The following is a 19,476-nucleotide window of genomic DNA, read 5'->3' on the forward strand; positions in this document are numbered from 1 at the left end:
AATGACTGCCTAGGAAGCAGTACTGCAGAAAGGGATCTAGGGATCAGAGTGGATCTATCACAAGCTAAATATGAATCAACAGTGTAACACTGTTGCAAAGAAAACAAGCATCATTCTGAGATATATTAACAGGAGTGATGTAAGCAAGACACGAGAAGTAATTCTTCTGCTCTACTCTGCGCTGATTAGGCCTCAACTGGAGTATTGTATCCAGTTCTGAGCGCCACATTTCAGGAAAGATGTGGACAAATTGGAGAAAGTCCAGAGAAGAGCAACAAAAATGGTTAAAGGTCTAGACATGTCCTGTGAGGGAAGACTGAAAAAAATGGGTTTGTTTAGTCCGGAGAAGAGAAGACTGATGGGGGACATGATAGCAGTTTTCAAGTACATAAAAGGTTGTTACAAGAAGGGAGAAAAATTATTCTCCTTAACCTCTGAGAATAGGACAAGAATCCATGAGCTTAAATTGCAGCAAGATATTAGGGAAAAAAACTGTCAGGGTAGTTGAGTGCTGAAATAAATTCTCTTTCTGTCTCTCTGTCTCTCTCCCCACCACACCGGAAACCAGCAGGTCTAAAATAGCTTATTGCAAAATGTTTCAGTGTGCTGTAAAAAGGAATCCAAACTCCTGGATTTAATAAAATATTTTTTTTTGTATGACTTGCAATCTTGACTGTTTCTAAATTGCTTCTAAATCAAGTTGGTGGTGTCACTCAAAATTCCCAATAAATTCGTTTTTTTTTTTAAAGTGAATGTACTGAAATGTATTCTCATGGAGGCAGAAAAAAGTCAGCTTAGCCTTTCTCCCAGCCTCAGTTTTTTCTAAGTTCCATCTTTTCCATCATAGGCTTATTTTAAATTACGCTCATGCCCAAGCTTGCACATTACAGAATTGTCTCATAGGTACTTGGAAGGAAATTCGAAATAAAGATAGGTTCTGCTCTGAGGAGCACACTAATCAATCTAATCTTGTTTTCCACTGAATTTCTTTGGTTGTCTTTCTGCCAGATATGATTCTATCATTAGGCCAGAATGGCAAAAAAAATGTGTAAAATGAAAATGGTCCCTTCCTTTTTTTTTCCATTTAATTTCCTATTTGCCATGTTTTATAATGAAGATATGTAAATGTAGCATGACACCAAGGTTGTTTGATTAGCTTTCCATTTTTTTTATTTCATGAATCATTACATCTTAAAATGTCAATATATTTTCCCTATTTTTTTCTAATTCAACTTTTATCCTGGTTCATGAGTTTTGCAATTAAATTTGGCTCTAAACAAATTTGTGTGAACTACAATTTTTCTTAGTTTTGCTTTTTAAAATAAATTGGTTACCAGTGCCCCTTCCCCCATACACAAACACAGAGTAACATAAGCTTCTTGGCAAATTTTGTCAGTGAAAGAATTTGTTACTTAACGTGGATAATTCCAGTGTCAAAGCAGATGTTTACATATATTTTAGTTTATTCCAATAGAATGAACATTATCATATAGAACTGCTACCTTATCATTGCTTCTTTACTAATTGCTGTCTTTATTTATTAATATTTAATAGCTGTACAGTTCTTGTTATAACTACAGTATGAGCCCTTTTTTTGTTCTACAGCGAAGCTAAGAGTGTTTCTGTGCTCGCATTCCTTAGTTTTATGTCAGTTAAATTCTCTCAGCAGATGTCCGTATGCTGACCAGTTTAGTCTGCTTGTACAGAACAGGCTTGAATGTGAATTAAATTCGAACTTGCTGTTTGTTCATTTCAATATTCACTGCTGTTTTGTAAGAGAACTTTAGCTCAAAGGAAGTTATTGATGATTTCAAATTAGGTAACTAGAGTTAGCAGCTCCAAAAGCAGCAACTCTTGCTGCTGGGAGTTCTGAAATTCTGAACGAACCAAATCCTGTTTTTGTTCATTTCTCTTGCTTGTAGCACCAGTGATGACATCAGGTAACACATGCTGTATGTCCAGTATCATTGGTGCTGCCAGTATCACGAATGTACCGAAACTGATTTGGCTTTGATGTATAACACAACTGCTATTCAAAATGAGCAACATTCTGTATAAATAAAAACGAGGAGTCCTTTTGGCACATTAGAGACTAACCAATTTATTTGGACATAAGCTTTCATGGGCTAGAACCACTTCATCGGATGCATGAAGTGAAAAATACAGGAGCAGGTATAAATACATGTAAGGATGGGGATTGCTTTACCAAGTGTGAGTTCAGGCTAATGAGATAAATCAATTAACAGCAGGATACCAAGGGAGGAAAAATAACTTTTGAAATGGTAAGAGAGTGGCCCATTACAGACTGTTGACAACAAGGTGTGAGTAACAGTAGGGAGAAATTAGTATTGGGGAAAGTAAGTTTAGATTTTATAATGACCCAAACACTCCCAGTGCTTATTCAGGCCTAATCTGATGGTATTCTGTATAAAGAAGCCCTGAAAGGAAGTCTGCTTAAATTTTTACATTAGAAATGCAGGTCCTAACTAGCTAGAAAGATTCTGTGGCCTACACTGGAAAAGCCACCCATTGCTGACAGTAGGTGTCAGGAATGGTGTTACCGAAGCATTGTTGAATGATTGTAAACTATTAGTACAGGCAAGGAAAAACAACAATAAGCATCAGCTACTGTAACTTTAACAATGTTAAAACCCAAACTATAGGGAAATCAGGGGGAGGTTGTTACTTTAAAAAAAAAAAAAAAAATCCAGTCCCCGTTCTCCATCCTATCTTCCTTTCATAGACCTAGAGGTTTATTGCTCACTCTTAAGTTTTTATAGAAAATATACTAAATAATGTGGATATTTCAGTTGTTTGATTTTATTTTTTTCTTACTTTAAATACATTAGGCAGATTTATAGTGACCTCACTGTAGGTAAGAGTCTCTTGAAAGGTTGTTGCGGAGTGTGGGGGACTCAGGGCCCTGCACCCCTGGCTTCCTGCGATTCACCATGACTCTCGGCCAGCCAGTAAAGCAGAAGGTTTATTTAGACAACAGGAACACAGTCCAAGACAGGTCTTGCAGGCACAGACAACAGGATCCCCCTCAGTTAGGTCCATCTTGGGGTCCCCGGGCACCCCAGCCCCCTTGGGAGGTCAGAGCCCCGTCTGCCTCCCAGCCATATCACCAGCCAGCTCCTGAAACACTCCCTTCAGCGACCCCTCCCACAGCCTTTGTTCAGTTTCCCAGGCAAAGGTGTCACCTGGCCTTTAACCCCTTCCTGGGTTCTCATGTTACATGCTCAGGTATTCGTCAGTCAGTCTCCCAATCCCCCAGTGCAGACTATCCTAGCCACACTCCCCTGTCAGCATTCAAAGACCACAGTAAGAACAGTCCCAGCTTGTCATAAAGGTGCTTCTGAAAAACTTGATATATTTAAACGATTAAGTACTAATGTAATAATGTGGTGTCTGAGCACAGTTTTCAGTAAGATCTTCCCTCACTCCCAAGCTATCGGAAGCATAGGACACTTCAGACTTCATTTAATACTTTCTGCTACAGTGTGTTCTGTGGAGATGGTTTAAAACCAGCAAATATATCCAAGAATTCGTGGTACATAATTATTTTTGTAACACTTAGAGTACTGCTGTTCAACATAAATGTCTCATTTTAAATAAAATCCATTAAGACTCAACCAAGCATGCCACTGCATACCCTTGTCAGCCTTACAGCAGTTTGAAGGCACTCTAACTGTCTTCATGTGTCATGACACACACCCTGCTGTGTCTTATGGCTCAGGTTTGCCTTTCCAGACCTTTCTTAACTGACCTTCCCTTTCCTTATTCATTTCTCCATTCCCACATGCCATTTTCGAATAAACACACCCTTCATTTACTTCCCTCCTTGATTAGCTTGCTTTCAGCTGCACCTTCCATCACTTCTGTATCTCTGTCATCCTGCTGCTTCAGAGACCTTTGTTTTCTCTATATTGGATCCTTTCCAATTACAGATCCAGCTGTTTAAATCAGCCTGTACATGTAGCATTAAATATACCTGAAGCATTTGTGCTCCTCATGTAGATGATTCAACAGGCCCCAATGAGGTCTCAATTCTTCAGATTCCTAGAAGTCTCTCAAGCCACACATCTGCCCAAAGTGTGCATTTATTAGGAATGCTGGATTGAGACTACCCAAGAAACAAGAATGCTGTTCTTACTCTCCGATTTACTGCTGCAGAGTCTGTTTTTGTCCTGCTGGAGTGTTCTCTGTGATGCAGAGATAATTGCCACTGTTGTAAAACGTTCTCAATGAAAACAGTTGACATAAAACACTGAATAACTACTACAGAAACTGAACTGTCAGCTTTGTTGTTTTGCGATTCACAGTATGTTGTATTTTTCTATTCATTTTGCTTGAAAGATCCCTATAGGGATAAAACGTGTAAATTATTCTGTCCTGTGCTCTCAAATATGAAGGTAACATTTCATATTAAAGCTACAATTTGCCATTGCTTTATGAATTTTCATTTAGACATTGGGGGCTGGAGGAGAAATTGTAAAAAAAATGTGTGAAACAAATGACTACAGATGACTGTACATATGTATTTTTAGGGCTAAGTTCTTTCTTCCTTTCTGAGGAAATGAGCTTATGAATAAGGTAGTGTATGGGGGCTGGGAGGGTAGATCACTTCTCAAAAGGGAGAGCAGGTGCTCACCAAGTCATTGGCTATTACATAGCTATTGCAATCTGTTCCCCTTAGTAACTCATGCAGCTGCAGGACCCTCACCAGTGGGGGATGGAAAGTGGATCCATGTAGCTGTAGATCAGTTGGTCATGCCTTCGCCCTCAATGTGCAGTGACATAGATCAAACCCTGCAGAGCTATACTCTATAGCACACTTTGGTGTAGACCCCACTTTTACAAGCTCCCTGCCATCTATCTGCTACAACCCATATTTTGCTCTTTTTTGGGGGAAGGGGGGCAGTTCTGCTCCCTTTCAAACCGTATGTGTCGCTTGGGTTGTTGGAGGGAGACCATTCTCAGCCCTTAAAAAGATTAGGAGACACCAAAATTAGAATCAGTGTCCATTTAGAAGAGTCAGCAGTCATTATTTTCTATCTGAATTACATTAACCTAGGGGCCCTAGTCATGGACCAGGACCCTGTAGTGCTAGGAGCTGTACATAGAACACAAAGATAGTCCCTGCCCCCCAGAGCTTTCAGTCTGTACATAAGACAAGAAACAACAGCTCGATACAGACAGATGGGAGTGCAAGGAAACAGACAACATTGGTCGGCATGACTGACAGTGGTCTCAACAAACTAGTGGCCTAACTGCTGTCAAGTTGTAGGCATCAAGGTAAAAAAAAAAAAAAAAAAGTTTTAAGGAGTGATTTGAAGGGAGATAATGAGGTAGCTTTGCATATGATTAAGGAGATCTCCTTCCAACCGTGAGGGAGCAGTATGGGAGAAAGCACAAAGGTGCTTGTCTGAAAAGTTAACAAGTGGAGGTTGGCATCATGGGCCAATCCTTAGCAGGAGTCAGCATTTCAGTAGTGAATGAGAGATGCCAGCTACAGTGAGGATAGGCCATGATGGGCCTGGAAAGTAAAGACAAACAGCTTATGTTTGATGTGATAGAGAAGGGAGAGCCAGTGGAAGGATTCAAAGAGAGAGGTAAATTATACTTTTAAATCTTTTCTAGTTTTTGCTATAAATTAGGGACAGAGAGGAATTTAAAACCTTTTGCTTTGATTCTTTACACTGTGCCTTTAAGCAGCTAGTCCCAGATGAATATGCTAAGTTAATAAAGTGTATCCAACAAAACCAAATACCAGACATGTGCATTTTATATGAATGCACAGTTGTTAGTGACTTTTGAAATCTACATTTGAACAGAACATAAGAACGGCCGTACCTGGTCAGACCGAAGGTCCATCTAGCCCAGTATCCTGTCTACTGACAGTGGCCAATGCCAGGTGCCCCACACGGAGTGAACCTAACAGGCAATGATCAAGTGCTCTCTCTCCTGCCATCCATCTCCACCCTCTGACAAACAGAGGTTAGGGACACCATTCCTTACCCATCCTGGCTAGTAGACTTAACCACCATGAATTTATCCAGTTCTCTTAAACGCTGTTATAGTCCTAGCCTTCACAACCCCCTCAGGTAAGGAGTTCCACAAGTTGACTGTGCGCTGCGTGAAGAAGAACTTTCTTCTATTTGTTTTAAACCTGCTGCCTATTAATTTCATTTGGTGACCCCTAGTTCTTGTATTATAGGAATAATTAAATAACTTTTCCTTATCCACTTTCTCCACATTTGTTCTTCTCAAAGCCTGTTTGGTTGCATCTATGCTTGGTGACATTTATTATTTCAATGAAAATAAACAGTAAAAAACATTTTTGTGATTGCACAATTTAGAAATGATTAAGGTTTGTTCTGGGTAAAGGAAGTTCTTAAATTTAAAAGAAAAGCGTAGTCAGAGAAGAACATGAACGATTTTAATTGCTTGTTTTTCATTCAGGTGTATGTTACGAGTACTGGATTCGTTCGGGACTGAACCTGAGTTTAATCATGCTCATTATGCCCAGTCTAAAGGCCACAAGACGCCATGGGGGAAATGGAACCTTAATCCACAGCAGTTTTATACAATGTTCCGTAAGTATCCTTGTTTTCATATATAATTGCTTCTAGAGCTAGAATTAAAAGTGAATGTTCCCATTAGGGAGATCTTTGCAGTTTCAAAAGCTAGGTCATAATCTAGCAAAACGCAGAGGACAGGGGGCTTGTAATTCTGTTTTTGAACATGCAAAGCTGCAGTACACTCAGCACAAATGCACAAAAGAACAGTATTAACTGGATATAAATTTTGGTAAGGAGGTTTATTCTAAAATTAGTTTTCCAACACACACTGATGTCTGGTGTTCACTTTTGTTAGCTTCAGTTTCTCAAACGCTTCTGCAGAATGATTGGTGGTTGTTTTTTGACATATCTGCAGAGTGATTCCATTTGGTAGACTAAATTACTGTTGTATATGATCATTTTAAGTCAGAGTTCTTCAGGCTGTGATGTTGTATTTATACCTTTTTTCATAAGTTTTGTCTTTAACTGAACAGAGCACAATGCTTTCCGTTTAGATATCATAAACTCACAATCTCCATCATTCAACATAATTTTTGCATCTGTAGTTTTCCTTGCAGATAGTTTCAAGATTTGCTTGTACCCAGTTTGTTTTTCTGTTATGAGCATTTAAATTGAGGTGGACTGATTCAAATTATTTGAACCCAACAACCTGCAATTCTGTTGAAAATTAAAACATGTACTTGAGAACAATGTAGCTGAAAGTTGCACTTATTGACTATTATTAAAAAAAAAAGTAAAGCTTTTCAGTGGCTCTGAAATATTTAGACAACTTATGCAATGCCTGATATGTGTGCCTGAAAAATCAGTGTCAGCTAATCAAATTGTTGTAGGGAGTGTAGTGTGTTTAGATCAAGAAATTGGGAGCCAGAACTTTTAGGTTGTATTCCTATCTCTGCAGCTGTGACTCACTTATGTGATTTTAGGCAAGCTAACTAACACCTCCTATGCCATTTCAACAGGCATCAGCAAAAACAAGGCAAGCATGTTTATTGGGGGACAGTCAGGTTTTTTCCTTGAAAAGACACCAGATATATGCCTATCCTATATTATTCCCTTTGGACATAACAAATTAATGAATCCCACCCAATGTTGTCAAAAACACCCTGATAAATCCCAAACATTAGTCATGTTGGGTAACCAAACAGTAATAACCTACAGAGGTCAATCAAGATACCTCGTTTCATTATATTCGTTTCATACACACACAGCTCATCTGCATTTATTGTGAATATACAGATTCATTATTGGCTGAAACACAGTACATATTTGATTTTTTTCCTTTGGACAACCACAATGCATCTTTTCAGTAATGGCAAGGTGTGCGCTAATATTGCTCTACTTCAACAATGATTGCTAGAAAGAAGTGTCCAATTTTCCTGTTTTAGTTGTAATGGTTCAGTGTGTTAGGACTGCAGTCAAATGAGGTAGAACATTCATGGAGACAGATATCGCCTTCTTGACAGAATGGGGGAAGGTTGAAAGGTCTCCACTTTGCCTCGGTAAATGTCCAGGAGACAGAATAAGATATCATTTTGTTCACAAATTTCTTAATCCATTGAGTCTTTTCTTCTCTCATAATTCATGAAGTGAACTTTTGAAAATTTTAACCCACATACATTTAAAAGTGATTTTGAGTGTCCAACTTAAGACCTCTTAAAGAAGGTGAGGGGGAGTCAGCTTCAGAAAGTGCTGGGCCTATGAAAACCAGGCCAATTTCATGTCTCAGTTTGGGCACCCAAAATCCCTCTTGAAAATTTTGACCATGTTATGTTTAATTTCCATACTCAACTTGGTTTAGAGGATGGTAAGTAGTGCTTGACAACTTGGAAGTATCTTTGTTCTCTTCGATCTTCTATACCCGGTCAGGTGCATGGGTTATAGTCGCTTTGTCATATAATGGAGAAAGATTATGCAGTCTTCCAGTTTCACCCCTATGTGGTAAGGGTCTAACAGCTGCTCAGACTTCAGTAGTCTCCAGCAGCAGGTGGAGAATAGTCACCTTTGCAGGCTGTCTAAGAGCAGGAGAGGCCTGGAAAAGGACTTCCATGCAGTTATGCATAGTTACTTCTGGGATCCAATCCATGTACCAATGTCCAGTGCAACCCCAAAAGCAGGTGATGCTTGCTAGGTAGGGGCATGGTGAGAACAGGCATACTATTCCCTGTTCAGACTTGGCAGACAAGCTTGTCAAACTTTAACCTTCAGAGTTTGGGCTTTTTTCACCTTGTATGCAGAGGTTCATACTGACATTTTGTTCTTTAAGTAGAACTGCTGCTAAAGGACACCTGTACTCTGGCAGCACTAAGGGGTTAATGCAGGGACAAGGAACCTTTTTTCTATCAGGGGCCACTGACCAACAGAAAAAATCAGTCACAGGTCACACACAGCCCTGCGGGGGGTGAGGCTCAGGGCTTCCCCTAAGCTCTGGGGTGGGGTTAGAAATGATGGGTTCAGGGTATGGGAGGGGGCTCAGGGCTGTGGTGTGGGAGGAGGTGAGGGCTCCGGCTGGGGGTGCGGGCTCTGGTGTGGAGCTGGGGGTGAAGGGTTTGGGGTGCAGGAAGGGGCTCCGGGCTGGGGCCAAAGGATTTGGAGTGCGTGAGTGGGCTGAGGGCTGAGGCAGGGGGTTGGGGTGCGGGAGGTTTGGGATGCGGGCTCCGGGAGAGAGTTTGGGTGCGAGAGGGGATTCTGACCTGGGGCAGGGGGTTCGGGGTGTGGGGTCTGGCCAGGCAGCCCTTAACCTCGGGCAGCTCTCGGTCAGTGACACAGCGGGGCTAGATGCAGGTTCCCTGCCTGCCAGGGCTCCGTACTGCTCCCAGAAGTGGCCACCATGTCCGGCCCCTATGCGGAGGGGGCAGGGGGCTCTGCACGGTGCCGCTCCCGCAGTTCCCATTGGCTGCAGTTCCCGGCCAATGGGAGCTGCGGAGCTGGCGCTGGGGGTGGGGGCAACACGCGGAGCTTCCCTGATCACCCATGCTCCTAGGGGACATGCTGGGAGCTGCACAGAGCCGACAGCTCTGGCTCGCGGCTCCAGCCCCACGGGGGGGCAGGCTCGGAGCTTCCGGCCTGCGGCACTGAGACTTGCTGAGGGCCGGATGAAATGAAGCAGCAGGTCAGATTAAGGGAATAGAGACAAAAGGAAGGGATTTTATTTTCCGTACAGTAACCAAGAAATAATGAGGAGTGAAAGGAAGAATTACATGTTTGCCGAATGTCGAGAGAGATCTGGTTTGTGCCCAGTTTATCTGAGAAATAGCTCAGGAACATTTTGAGAGTGTTGCCGATATGCTGCCAACCTTCACAAGAGCAAGGCTTATCTACTGTGCAAGTGCTGACAGCGGAAAGTAAACCAAACCCAATTTATTTAGAACCCTGTGAAGCTTGTCCCTGAATTAATGGGAGTTCCTCATTGTTGCAGATTCTGTAAAAGAACTCCTTATTTGCTTTTTCGTTGTTGGCTATATTTTGGGGCTACTTGCCAAGTCTTGGCTACTTGCTGTCTACCATGTTGCTGAGTTTAACTGCTCTGTAAAAATCTAAGACACATTTAGTTCGTCATGCACTATGCATACAGTCCTAGAGAAGTACAGTGAAAGTTCAACAAATAAAGGAGCTGCATTCACAATTGTTTAGTGGCAAGTAACAAACAATATGGTAATGATTTGTGACTAGGAGATGTTACCAGGGCCGGCGCAACCCATTAGGTGACCTAGGCGGTCGCCTAGGGCGCTACAATTTGGGGGGCGGCGACCGCAGTGGTATGCGGCGGGAGCTTCCGCCGCCTCTGCAAGGGGGGCGGCATTTCGGGGCGGGACCTTCCGCCGCCTGGGGCGGCAGAAAAGCTGGCGGCGCTCCTGGATGTTACTGAACAGGACAGTTCTAGGCAGGGTTTGAGAGAGGGTGGATGGTTGAGCCAATGTGCCTTTTGCTTCTGGTGACCTAATCTCAGAATCTTGGTTCCTGTCGCAAATAGAAATTTAAAACCAGGGCTCATTTGTGAGGCATTATTTAATACAGTTGGTACGTAACTTTCTGCATGAGGCCCTGCACAAGATAGCAGCTCAGAATGGTGGTACATTGGGATAATAGTTGCAAGGGCAATCCTGTGCCCATCATCTGTAGCTTGTTCTTAGTCCCTCTGTTTAATGCACATTAAATTCTCTTTATTTAAAGGGAAAATACTTTTAATGCAGCAAAACAGCAAATCTTGTTTTTGTCGAGTAATGAGTGTACATCCAGTGGTCTGAGCAGCAGGCTTGGATACACGAGTCCTGATAGCTAATCTCAGCTATGGATCTGATTCTCTTTATGGCATAACCTTTTTTTCCCTCTTAGTTTCCTCCCTTCTTAAATGTGGGTAACAGTTATCCATTTTCAGAGATTTTATAAGGTTTAATAGTTCTTAAAGTGTTGCATGTATACTAGGATTTACTACTTCTACGCAGAACAACTTCATCAATTATATTTGAAACAGTATATGTGCACGTAAACTATTGGCGTGTAACAGATAATATCCATCCGGTTTTTTAAATTCTACATATGGTGGTTATTCTGATTCTTCAGCACTTGGCATTGTATCACAACAGAGATGGTAAAGATATAAGTCAATCAAACTCATTCTGAAACATGTGCAATTGCAGTGCTGGAGACCTCTCAAGGATTTGACATCTTGCTAAATTTGTTGGGAAAGAGCCAGCTTTCTTGGCCTCTCACTCACCCAGAGGTAGCACAATCTTTTATTGGGTTGTGACCTTAAAATACTTATCAGTAAAGATTTTACAGTGTGATTGTAACTCAACTTTATTTCTAGGGCTTTGTTTATGAGGGCAAGACCATTACTACTGGATAAAAATCAAGCAAGCAGGAATCAGGCAGGCAAAAGTTGGTAGAAATTCTTAATGTAGCCAATTTTAGATAAAGCTATTTCAATCTGGACTGGAACACAACTTTTCACATAAAGCAAATATAATGACTAAAATGGGCCATATTTGAATAGTAACTTACTGGGAAAACGTTGTACATTTTATTGCCAGTCCTCTGAGTTATCCGGAAGCATGAGGTTCTGTTTCCCTTTTTATGTGTTTTCGTGTAAGTGCAGTAACGCAAACTAGCAATGTTAGTGTTTTCTTTTAACTTCATATTTCCTTCCCATTCCTTTGCATCCGTTTCTTAAAATAAAAGAAAATGGAAAAGGTGCCCTTGATCAGTATTATTCTCTCTGCACCATTCATTGTTAAATACCACTGTCAATTTCTCTGGTCTATATGTCTGGTCTAAAAGTTCTCTGTCTGACTGTAGCTGAAATATTTTTTGTGAAAAGGGTAATTATAATTGGATTTCATGTAGTTTATTCAAGGCACAATAGTCAAATAGAGAATAGAATAACTGAGAGGATTTCATTGTCTGTATAATGTGCATTAGACTGTTTTCCTAGAAGTCTTCCTTGTAGCCTTGTGCCTCTGGGTGCATCAGTATTTCTTGCATTCGTGTGTTGAGAACAGAAATCACAGATCCTGACAATAAATGCATAAGTCTACTTTGGCAACTTTAATGTCATCCACAAACTACTATATATATAACTAACTATGTTTTTCTTACTCAAAAAGCAATTTAAGTATTATGTAAATATTATATATAAAACTATTTTTCTGCTTGATTTATCCTCTGAAATTCTTTCATTTTACTTGTGAATCTGTACATTTTGTCCATTTTACTGAAATTGTGAGGGATCCACTAGTGACATAAAAAGATACTGTGTGTATATAAACTTATCTTTTCTATGGTGTCAGTCAGTTTCCTGATTTTCAAGAATGAACTGTTGAAGCCCCATAATCATATTTGATTTCTGTAGTACTCTGAATGTGAGTTTAGCTATGATATGTGAGGAACTAATGCCCAAATACAGCTTCACACATTATACAGGGTTTAATTGTTTTATCCAGCACCTTTCTCCAGACCAAAGGGAACAATTCCAGGCAGTTATTGCTGAGGGACAGTTACTGGCCACAACACCCTTCAAGCTGTCCTGGTCCATAACTGTCAAGATGCACCGTGGCGCATTTAATCTCCACAGCCATGGTGATGTGCAGGGCATCCTGATTCCAGTTTTCTGGTTCCCCAGAAGTCCAGAATATGACAGAGGAGCTCCCATTTGATGGACTGAATTTGTTTGCAGAGAATACCAACAATTCACGACACACTCTATATCACTGTAGAGCCACGTTGCATTCATTGGCCATCTGCACATTCAAAGAAAAGAAAATTTAGTAGATCCCAAACGGCCCAAACATCCTGCCTCATGCAATTCTTCTTTTTTTAGAGAGACCTTTGGAACCTCCAAGGAAGAGAGAAAAGGTTCCAGAGAAAGAGTTCCTCTCATCCATCGGACCCTAGTTTGCAGCAGGCGGCGGCAGCTGCTGCTTCTTGATGGGATGATCGAGAGTTTGAACCCTCCCCCTTCCCTAGATTGTCAGCTGCAATCATTTGCCCACCCCCCGATGCAGAGACCATCTCTTCCATTTCTGGCAAGCTCGGAGTAACGGTTTTGGAAGTAATAACGGACTACACCGTCGACTTTACCTCCCTTCATCCTCCTCCTCATCCCTCTTTCCCACCCAAGCTCTTTCTAAGACAGCAAATAAACTCCCTTCTTCATATAGGAGCATAGAACCTGTTCCCACTAAGCACAAAAGAAAAGGTTTCTACTCAGGGTACTTTTTTGTGCCAAAGAAAAATGGAGGATAGGGACCAATCTAGGATGCAAGACTCCTAAACAGATTTGTGAGGTCCCAAAAGTTCAGGATGGTGTCTGGCAGGTGTAATTCCTTCACTAGATTCAGGGGGTTGGCTTTTGGCTCTTAACCTTCAAGATGCATACGTCCACATAGCGATTCACCTATCCCACAGAAGGTACCTGCATTCCATTATAGGCCAGGACACTTTCAATACTGAGTGCTCCCATTTGGCTTCTCCTCAGCTTCCAGGGTGTTCTCAAAGGTTCTAGCAGTAGTGGCCACCTACCTGCATTGATAGGCAATTGTAGTGTTTTTGTGTCTCAACGATTGGCTGTTCAAGGGTCGGTCTTATAAGGAGGTGCTCTCTGCCACATGGAGGACGCTTGCCTTATTCGTGGACTTTGGCTTTCAACTGAATGTGGAAAAATCCATGCTGACTACCATATAAAATTATAGTTTATAGGGGCATCCCTGGATTCCCTGGCAGCCAGGGCATTCCTTCCCAGGGACAGTTTCTTAGCACTGTCAGACCTTGTCAGGTCTATTCAGATGAGCCCCCATATCTCAGTTATAAACTGTCTTCAGCTTCTGGGTCACATGGAAGCTTGCACTTTTGTGACAAATCATGCAAGATTATGCCTTCACTGTCTCTAGAGATGGCTCAGAATAGCTTGTTCATCAAGCAGACACAGCTTAGACAAACAAGTATCAGTTCCCCAACTGGTGGCAAGATCATAAAAATGTAAGTGCTGGAGTTCCTTCTTTCAGCTGGTGCCAATGGTCATGTAATGACAGAGGCATCTGTGTTGGGATGTGTTGCAGGAGCAGCAATGATCTGTATAATGCTCTATATAACCTGTATGTTCAAAAGATCTGTTACACCTTCTCCCCCCTCCACCCCCTCGTCTCCTCTCCCTCTTTGAATACCTGTGAAGTGGCTTTCCCCCTCACTCCCTCCTGGAATGCTTGTGAAATGAATGGGCTGCTAAAACAGCTGGAAGATCAAAAGAGCTAGACAAGGTGTCTGGGACTCTAATTAGGCAGTGCTCACACACCCAATGCATGGACACTGCCTGAGGTGAAGTGTGACCAACCAGATGCGGCCAAGTCATCTCTAGTCGCAGGCCATAAGAAGCAGGTCCTTAAAAGGGGAAGGGGCCATGTGCTCAGCAGTGTACTCACAAGCTTGTACCTCCCATGAAGGCCCTTTGCCCGGACCGCCTGGCCAGTGGTTCGCTGCGGTGCACTGCATCATGCCTTGGGAAGACTTACCTTCACCGCACCATCCATCGCTGCGCTGTGGGATGCTTACCTTGAAGAATCCTGACATCTCCAGTGCCGTGCCTGTCCTGGGAGTGTGAGTATGCAATTGTGAGTGTGACCCCCCCCCCCCCTTCTTTTGAGCCTAGCTATCAATATAATAAACGTTTGGCTTTCTGCCAAACTCTGATGGGTCATTAGTCCTCCCTAAGCTTATTAGCTGGCCCAATTTCTGGTAACAGGATGGGGGCACACCTCAGTGCTCATACAATATAGGGCGGATAGTCACCCAAGAAACCACTCTCTGTGTCAACCTATTGGAATTCAGAGGATTTAGAAATGCTTACCATCGCTTTCTGTCTCTCATCAAAGACAAGTCTATCAGAGTCATGACTGACGATGTGTACTGCATGCAGGAGGGGACGAGATCCCATTTCCCTCTGCATCAAAGGCAATAAAGCTATGGAACTGATGCATAAGACATCACATAAGAATTTCATCTCAGCAGGTCTTTTCACTAAGACTACAAGTGGGAGTTGGACTCTGATTTTTATTGACATATTTTGAACGTAGGAATTCTCAGAAGTGGAGCTCTACGCCACATCTTCAAACAAAAAATACTACCTGTTCAAGGGGAAGAGCTTAGGCCTCAATTAATTGGGGGATGCCTTCCTCCTCCCTTGGAAATAGAAGCTCTTTTACATATTTCCCCCACACCTCTTATTCTCAGTGTGGTGAACAAGATCAGACAGGACGAAGCCAGATTTATCCTAATAGTCTTGACATGGTCGAGGCAGACATGGTTTCCTGACCTGCTTCACCTATCTCTGTGTCCACCGATAAATCTTCCAATAATTCCTCATTTCCTGTCGCTGGACACATCTGGCTGCTGCCTAATCCGAGAACTCTCCACCTCAAGATGTGGCTCCTCGATGGCTTGTTGGGGAAGAGCCAGCAGATGGACTCTTTTCTACCATTTAGTAATATCAGAAATACTTGCCTTCAAAAATGGAAAAGATGTAGTCATTGGTGCAACCTCCAGAAAGTTGTTCCTCACTCTGCCCCTCTTCTGCTAGTTCTGGAGGACCTCTTGCATTTAAAGGAAAAACAGGATTGTCTCAAGGTTCATTGAGGGATTCCACAATTAGGGAGTTTCACTGTTTGCTCATCCTCCAACTTTAATGTTCATGAAGGGATTGGGAAACGTTTTCCCATAGATGAAAGCCCCTGCTCTGGTTTGGGACTTCAGTTTCGTTCTTAGAAATCTCATGAAATGCCCATTTGAACCAGTGACATTCTGCTCATTATTAAACTTCCCTATGTAGTTAGCCTTTGTAGTGGCTATTACATCAGCCTGAAGAGTGGGTGAAATTGGGGCAGTAATGGCAGACCCTCCTTTCACAATATTCTACAAGAACTAGATTTCCTTATAGTCACATCGCAGATTCCTTCCTAAAGTATTATCTGGGTTTCAGACTACTGAATCAGACTACTTATCTACCAATTTTCTTTCCAAAACCACATAATTCCATTTTGAAGACTGCTGTCCACACTCTAGGTATCTGGTGGGTGCTGGCTTTCTACCTGGATAGGACTAAATCATTCAGGAAATCTCCAAGACTATTCATTTTGTTTGCAGACAGATCTAAAGGATCTGCTATTTCTACACAGAGACTGTCAAAATGGATCTCCGGATATATTATTGCTTATTATGTTGTTGCCAACATTCCACCTCCTCCTGGTGTGTCAGCGCGTGCTAAGAGGTCTCAGTCTACATGTGTGGCCCTCCTTAAAAATGTCCCTGTATCTGAGATCTGCATGATCCTCTGTACATAGCTTCTCCAGACACTGCCTTAATCGATGCCTCTAGATGACATGTGGCAGTTAGCAATGCAGTTCTTTTCTCAGTTATGGACTAGATTCCAAAGATCCCTCCTTCTTTTGGGGGTTCTGCTTGGAAGTCACCTGAAGTGAAGCACCCATACTCATCCTGTGCAGTAACTGTGGTTCTTTGAGATGCGTGACCCTGTGAGTGTGCCACTACCTGTCCTCCTTCCCCTCTGCTTTGGAGTTTCTTAAGAGACTTGGCAATGGAGAGGGAACTGAGGGTGGTTCACCCATGCAGCTTTATATAGCCTTGCTGTGGGACAAAAGGATGACTAGGGCACCTCCATGGGCGCTACTAATGAAAATTTCCGATCAAAAGTATGTGGTGAGGACATGAACCTGAAGTGGAGCACCCATAGGGGGACATGTCTAGAAGAGCCACAGTTACTGCACAGGGTGAGTAGCCTCCTCCTCTTAATATGGTAGTCCCTCTCTAGTTGAACACTTTATTAATGGGGGGAGGGGGGGAATTCTTACACTCATGGGGGACCTATAACATCTCTATATACATCAAAAGAATGGTGGCTAGAGTTATTGGATGTTGCTGGTAAGAAAAGTCTTATACAGAAGGCAATGTCACAGAACATTTTTTATGAAATGTCCTTTTTAGAATGTAATGCACCAATAAATAATTTTAATTTATAAGAATAATGGGTGAAATCCTAACTCCATTGAAATTAATGAACAAACCCAATTTACTTCAGTGGGGCCAGATTTACACCCAATATTTATAAGGATTATGTGAACTAGACAGTAAAATTCATATTAACCTCTTACATCTCTCCTCTGTATATTCTTTTGTGATTTTACATGAAAATAATTAAAATGGAGACATCATATTAAAGTGATTTGTGCCATGTTTTGTGTTGGCTCCTCTTCCACTTTGGGAAGTAAAATTTGAACAACACTTAAGTACAGTTAAATTTTAACAGGTGACTGTATGTAGTAATAATTAAGCCAGCATAGACTTTCAGGTTAATTGTTCCTCAGTGTCTTCCAGCTCACTCGACAAGTGTAAAGATAGTGTTTTTCTAATTGCCACCTCTGCAACTTGTAATAAGGTCTAAAAGTCAAACTGGGGTACTTCTGGCTCAGATACCATCGTCTTTCACCTGTAGCATAAAGCTAAACATCATAAACAGTACTGTTAATCAAGTTCCAGCTTCAGAATTTTTATTACTGGTGATGAATGAGTAAGAAAAGAATGACTTACCCCTATTGCTGTTTTGGTTCTGTTGGACTTAAAGTAGTAAGAATTAATATTGTCAATAAAGTAAGCAAATATGTCTCTGAATATACTTGCAGGGAGCAGATTTGTTAAGTGAGGAGACATTTCCATGAAAGTCACTCTTCTGACGATGACCACATATTAAAGCCCCAATGCTTTATTACTTCATGTAATAAACATGTCTCTCCTTTCTTTCTTGCAGCTCACACTCCAGATAACAGCTTCCTTGGGTTTGTGGTGGAGCAGCATCTAAATTCCAGTGACATTAAACACATTAATGACATCAAAAGGCAGAATCAGTCACTTGTTTATGGCAAAGTAGATAACTTCTGGAAGGTGAGTTGCAATTTTTTTTTTAACATCTTTGTCAAATTCATTTTGATGAGGGGAAAAAGACATAAATCTCAAGACTCACAATAAGTTGCCTCATGAATTTCTAATAAGTCCTTTGTCTGAAAATAAGCAATAACGTCAAAGGATTTATCTACTGAGCATTTGTGGAGCTTTGTAATAAAAGGGGCATCTGCCTAGCTAAAGGGGGGTGGGGGTGAGTGGGTCTGAAAATGTCTGCACAATATCTGTCCACTTCACCTTGGTTGTAAAAATGCTACAATTTTCAGTAATGTATGTGCTTATGTGTGCCAATGAAGCATAGTGAGGCACAGTGGAATTTTGAGTGTTGTATAGCATCTCCCTTGCTTGGATAAAGGACTTTTTTTTTAATAACCAAGTGAATAGGATGCTTGTTTTGTTTTATTTACTGGTAACAAAATTCGTCTTTATAGTGTTATCAGACTGATTTGAGGGAGATACAGTAACTATTAAAGATACATTGCAGGGATTTGAAGTGGTGCAGAGGCTTTCGTAAACCTGACCTGTGTCATAAGCAACTGTCTTTCCGTGAGTTATTCTCCTGCATGCTGCAGAAAGTTTTTTCTTGTATTTGATAGCAGCCTGTTCAATGTTCTGATCGTAAGGTTATGATGTGGAACCTGTTCAGGCTCTCACTTTAAAGCTCTGGAAATATCGCTTCTCATGCTCCCTTGCAAAAAATCAGCTTTGTGCTTAATTGACCTTGATGTTGTACAGCTATCATATCTGGATAAGGGAGCATTAATATTTAGCTTGTCATTGACAACTAGTTCTGCTTCCTAAAAGGAAGCAGTTGTCTCTGTGCATTTGTAACCCACTGCTGAGTGTGTGACCGGTCCCAGAGTGTGGTGATCTGCAGAGGATATGAGTCTGCTACAGCTGCTAGCTCCAGAGCCTTGGCTCTTTAGTTTACGATGTAGTAGCTCATGCTTTTAGGTTTAGGTGTTCTCAGTTCAATTCCCACTATGTTGGCCAAGCTGTAAGCCATCATGTAAGTGGAAGCTTGTCTGAGATTCAAACTGCTGTTGGTCTCAGAGACTCAGGATGAACCTCCTATGAGCAGAGGAGGTACATAACCTACTGGTGTGTTTGTGTGTGTTAGTTAAGTCTTTCTTTGTGCCCGATCCACCGAGGATATGAATTGCCACAGCCTTCAGCTCCAGAGTTTTGTCTCTTTAGCTGGCGCTGTAACAGCTCGTGCTTTTATCTCTGGAGGTCCCAGGCCAATCCCTGGTGTGTTCTCACAATGGCATCCATCACACATTAACATTTATGGGGCCTAGTGCCTCTAGCAGCAAGCTGAGGAACAGTATAACTACCGCAGGCACAGTAGCCCGCTCATGTTAGTGTGATGTCATTGGTTCAGTCTACATAAAGGAACGCACACTCCCTAATCACCTTAATTCCTTTGCTG

The 19,476-nt window shown here is 41.8% G+C and overlaps 1 protein-coding gene across 5 annotated transcripts in view; it reads left to right on the top strand.

Annotated features, from left to right (window-relative positions):
* The window catches only part of MGAT5 (alpha-1,6-mannosylglycoprotein 6-beta-N-acetylglucosaminyltransferase), a 259,845-nt gene that overhangs the window by 166,382 nt on the left and 73,987 nt on the right, over positions 1-19,476 (top strand). For all 5 annotated transcript variants that reach the window (XR_010591273.1, XR_010591274.1, XM_042855663.2 and 2 more), the window contains 2 exons: positions 6,466-6,599; positions 17,893-18,026. Coding sequence is in view for 3 of the 5 variants with exons in the window: in XM_042855663.2 (XP_042711597.1) it covers positions 6,466-6,599; positions 17,893-18,026 (268 nt within the window). In the remaining 2 variants the exon portion in view is untranslated. The remainder of the gene's footprint in view (positions 1-6,465; positions 6,600-17,892; positions 18,027-19,476) is intronic.

The sequence above is a fragment of the Chrysemys picta genome, chromosome 11, assembly GCF_011386835.1.
Source record: "Chrysemys picta bellii isolate R12L10 chromosome 11, ASM1138683v2, whole genome shotgun sequence".
Classification (NCBI taxonomy): domain Eukaryota; kingdom Metazoa; phylum Chordata; order Testudines; family Emydidae; genus Chrysemys; species Chrysemys picta.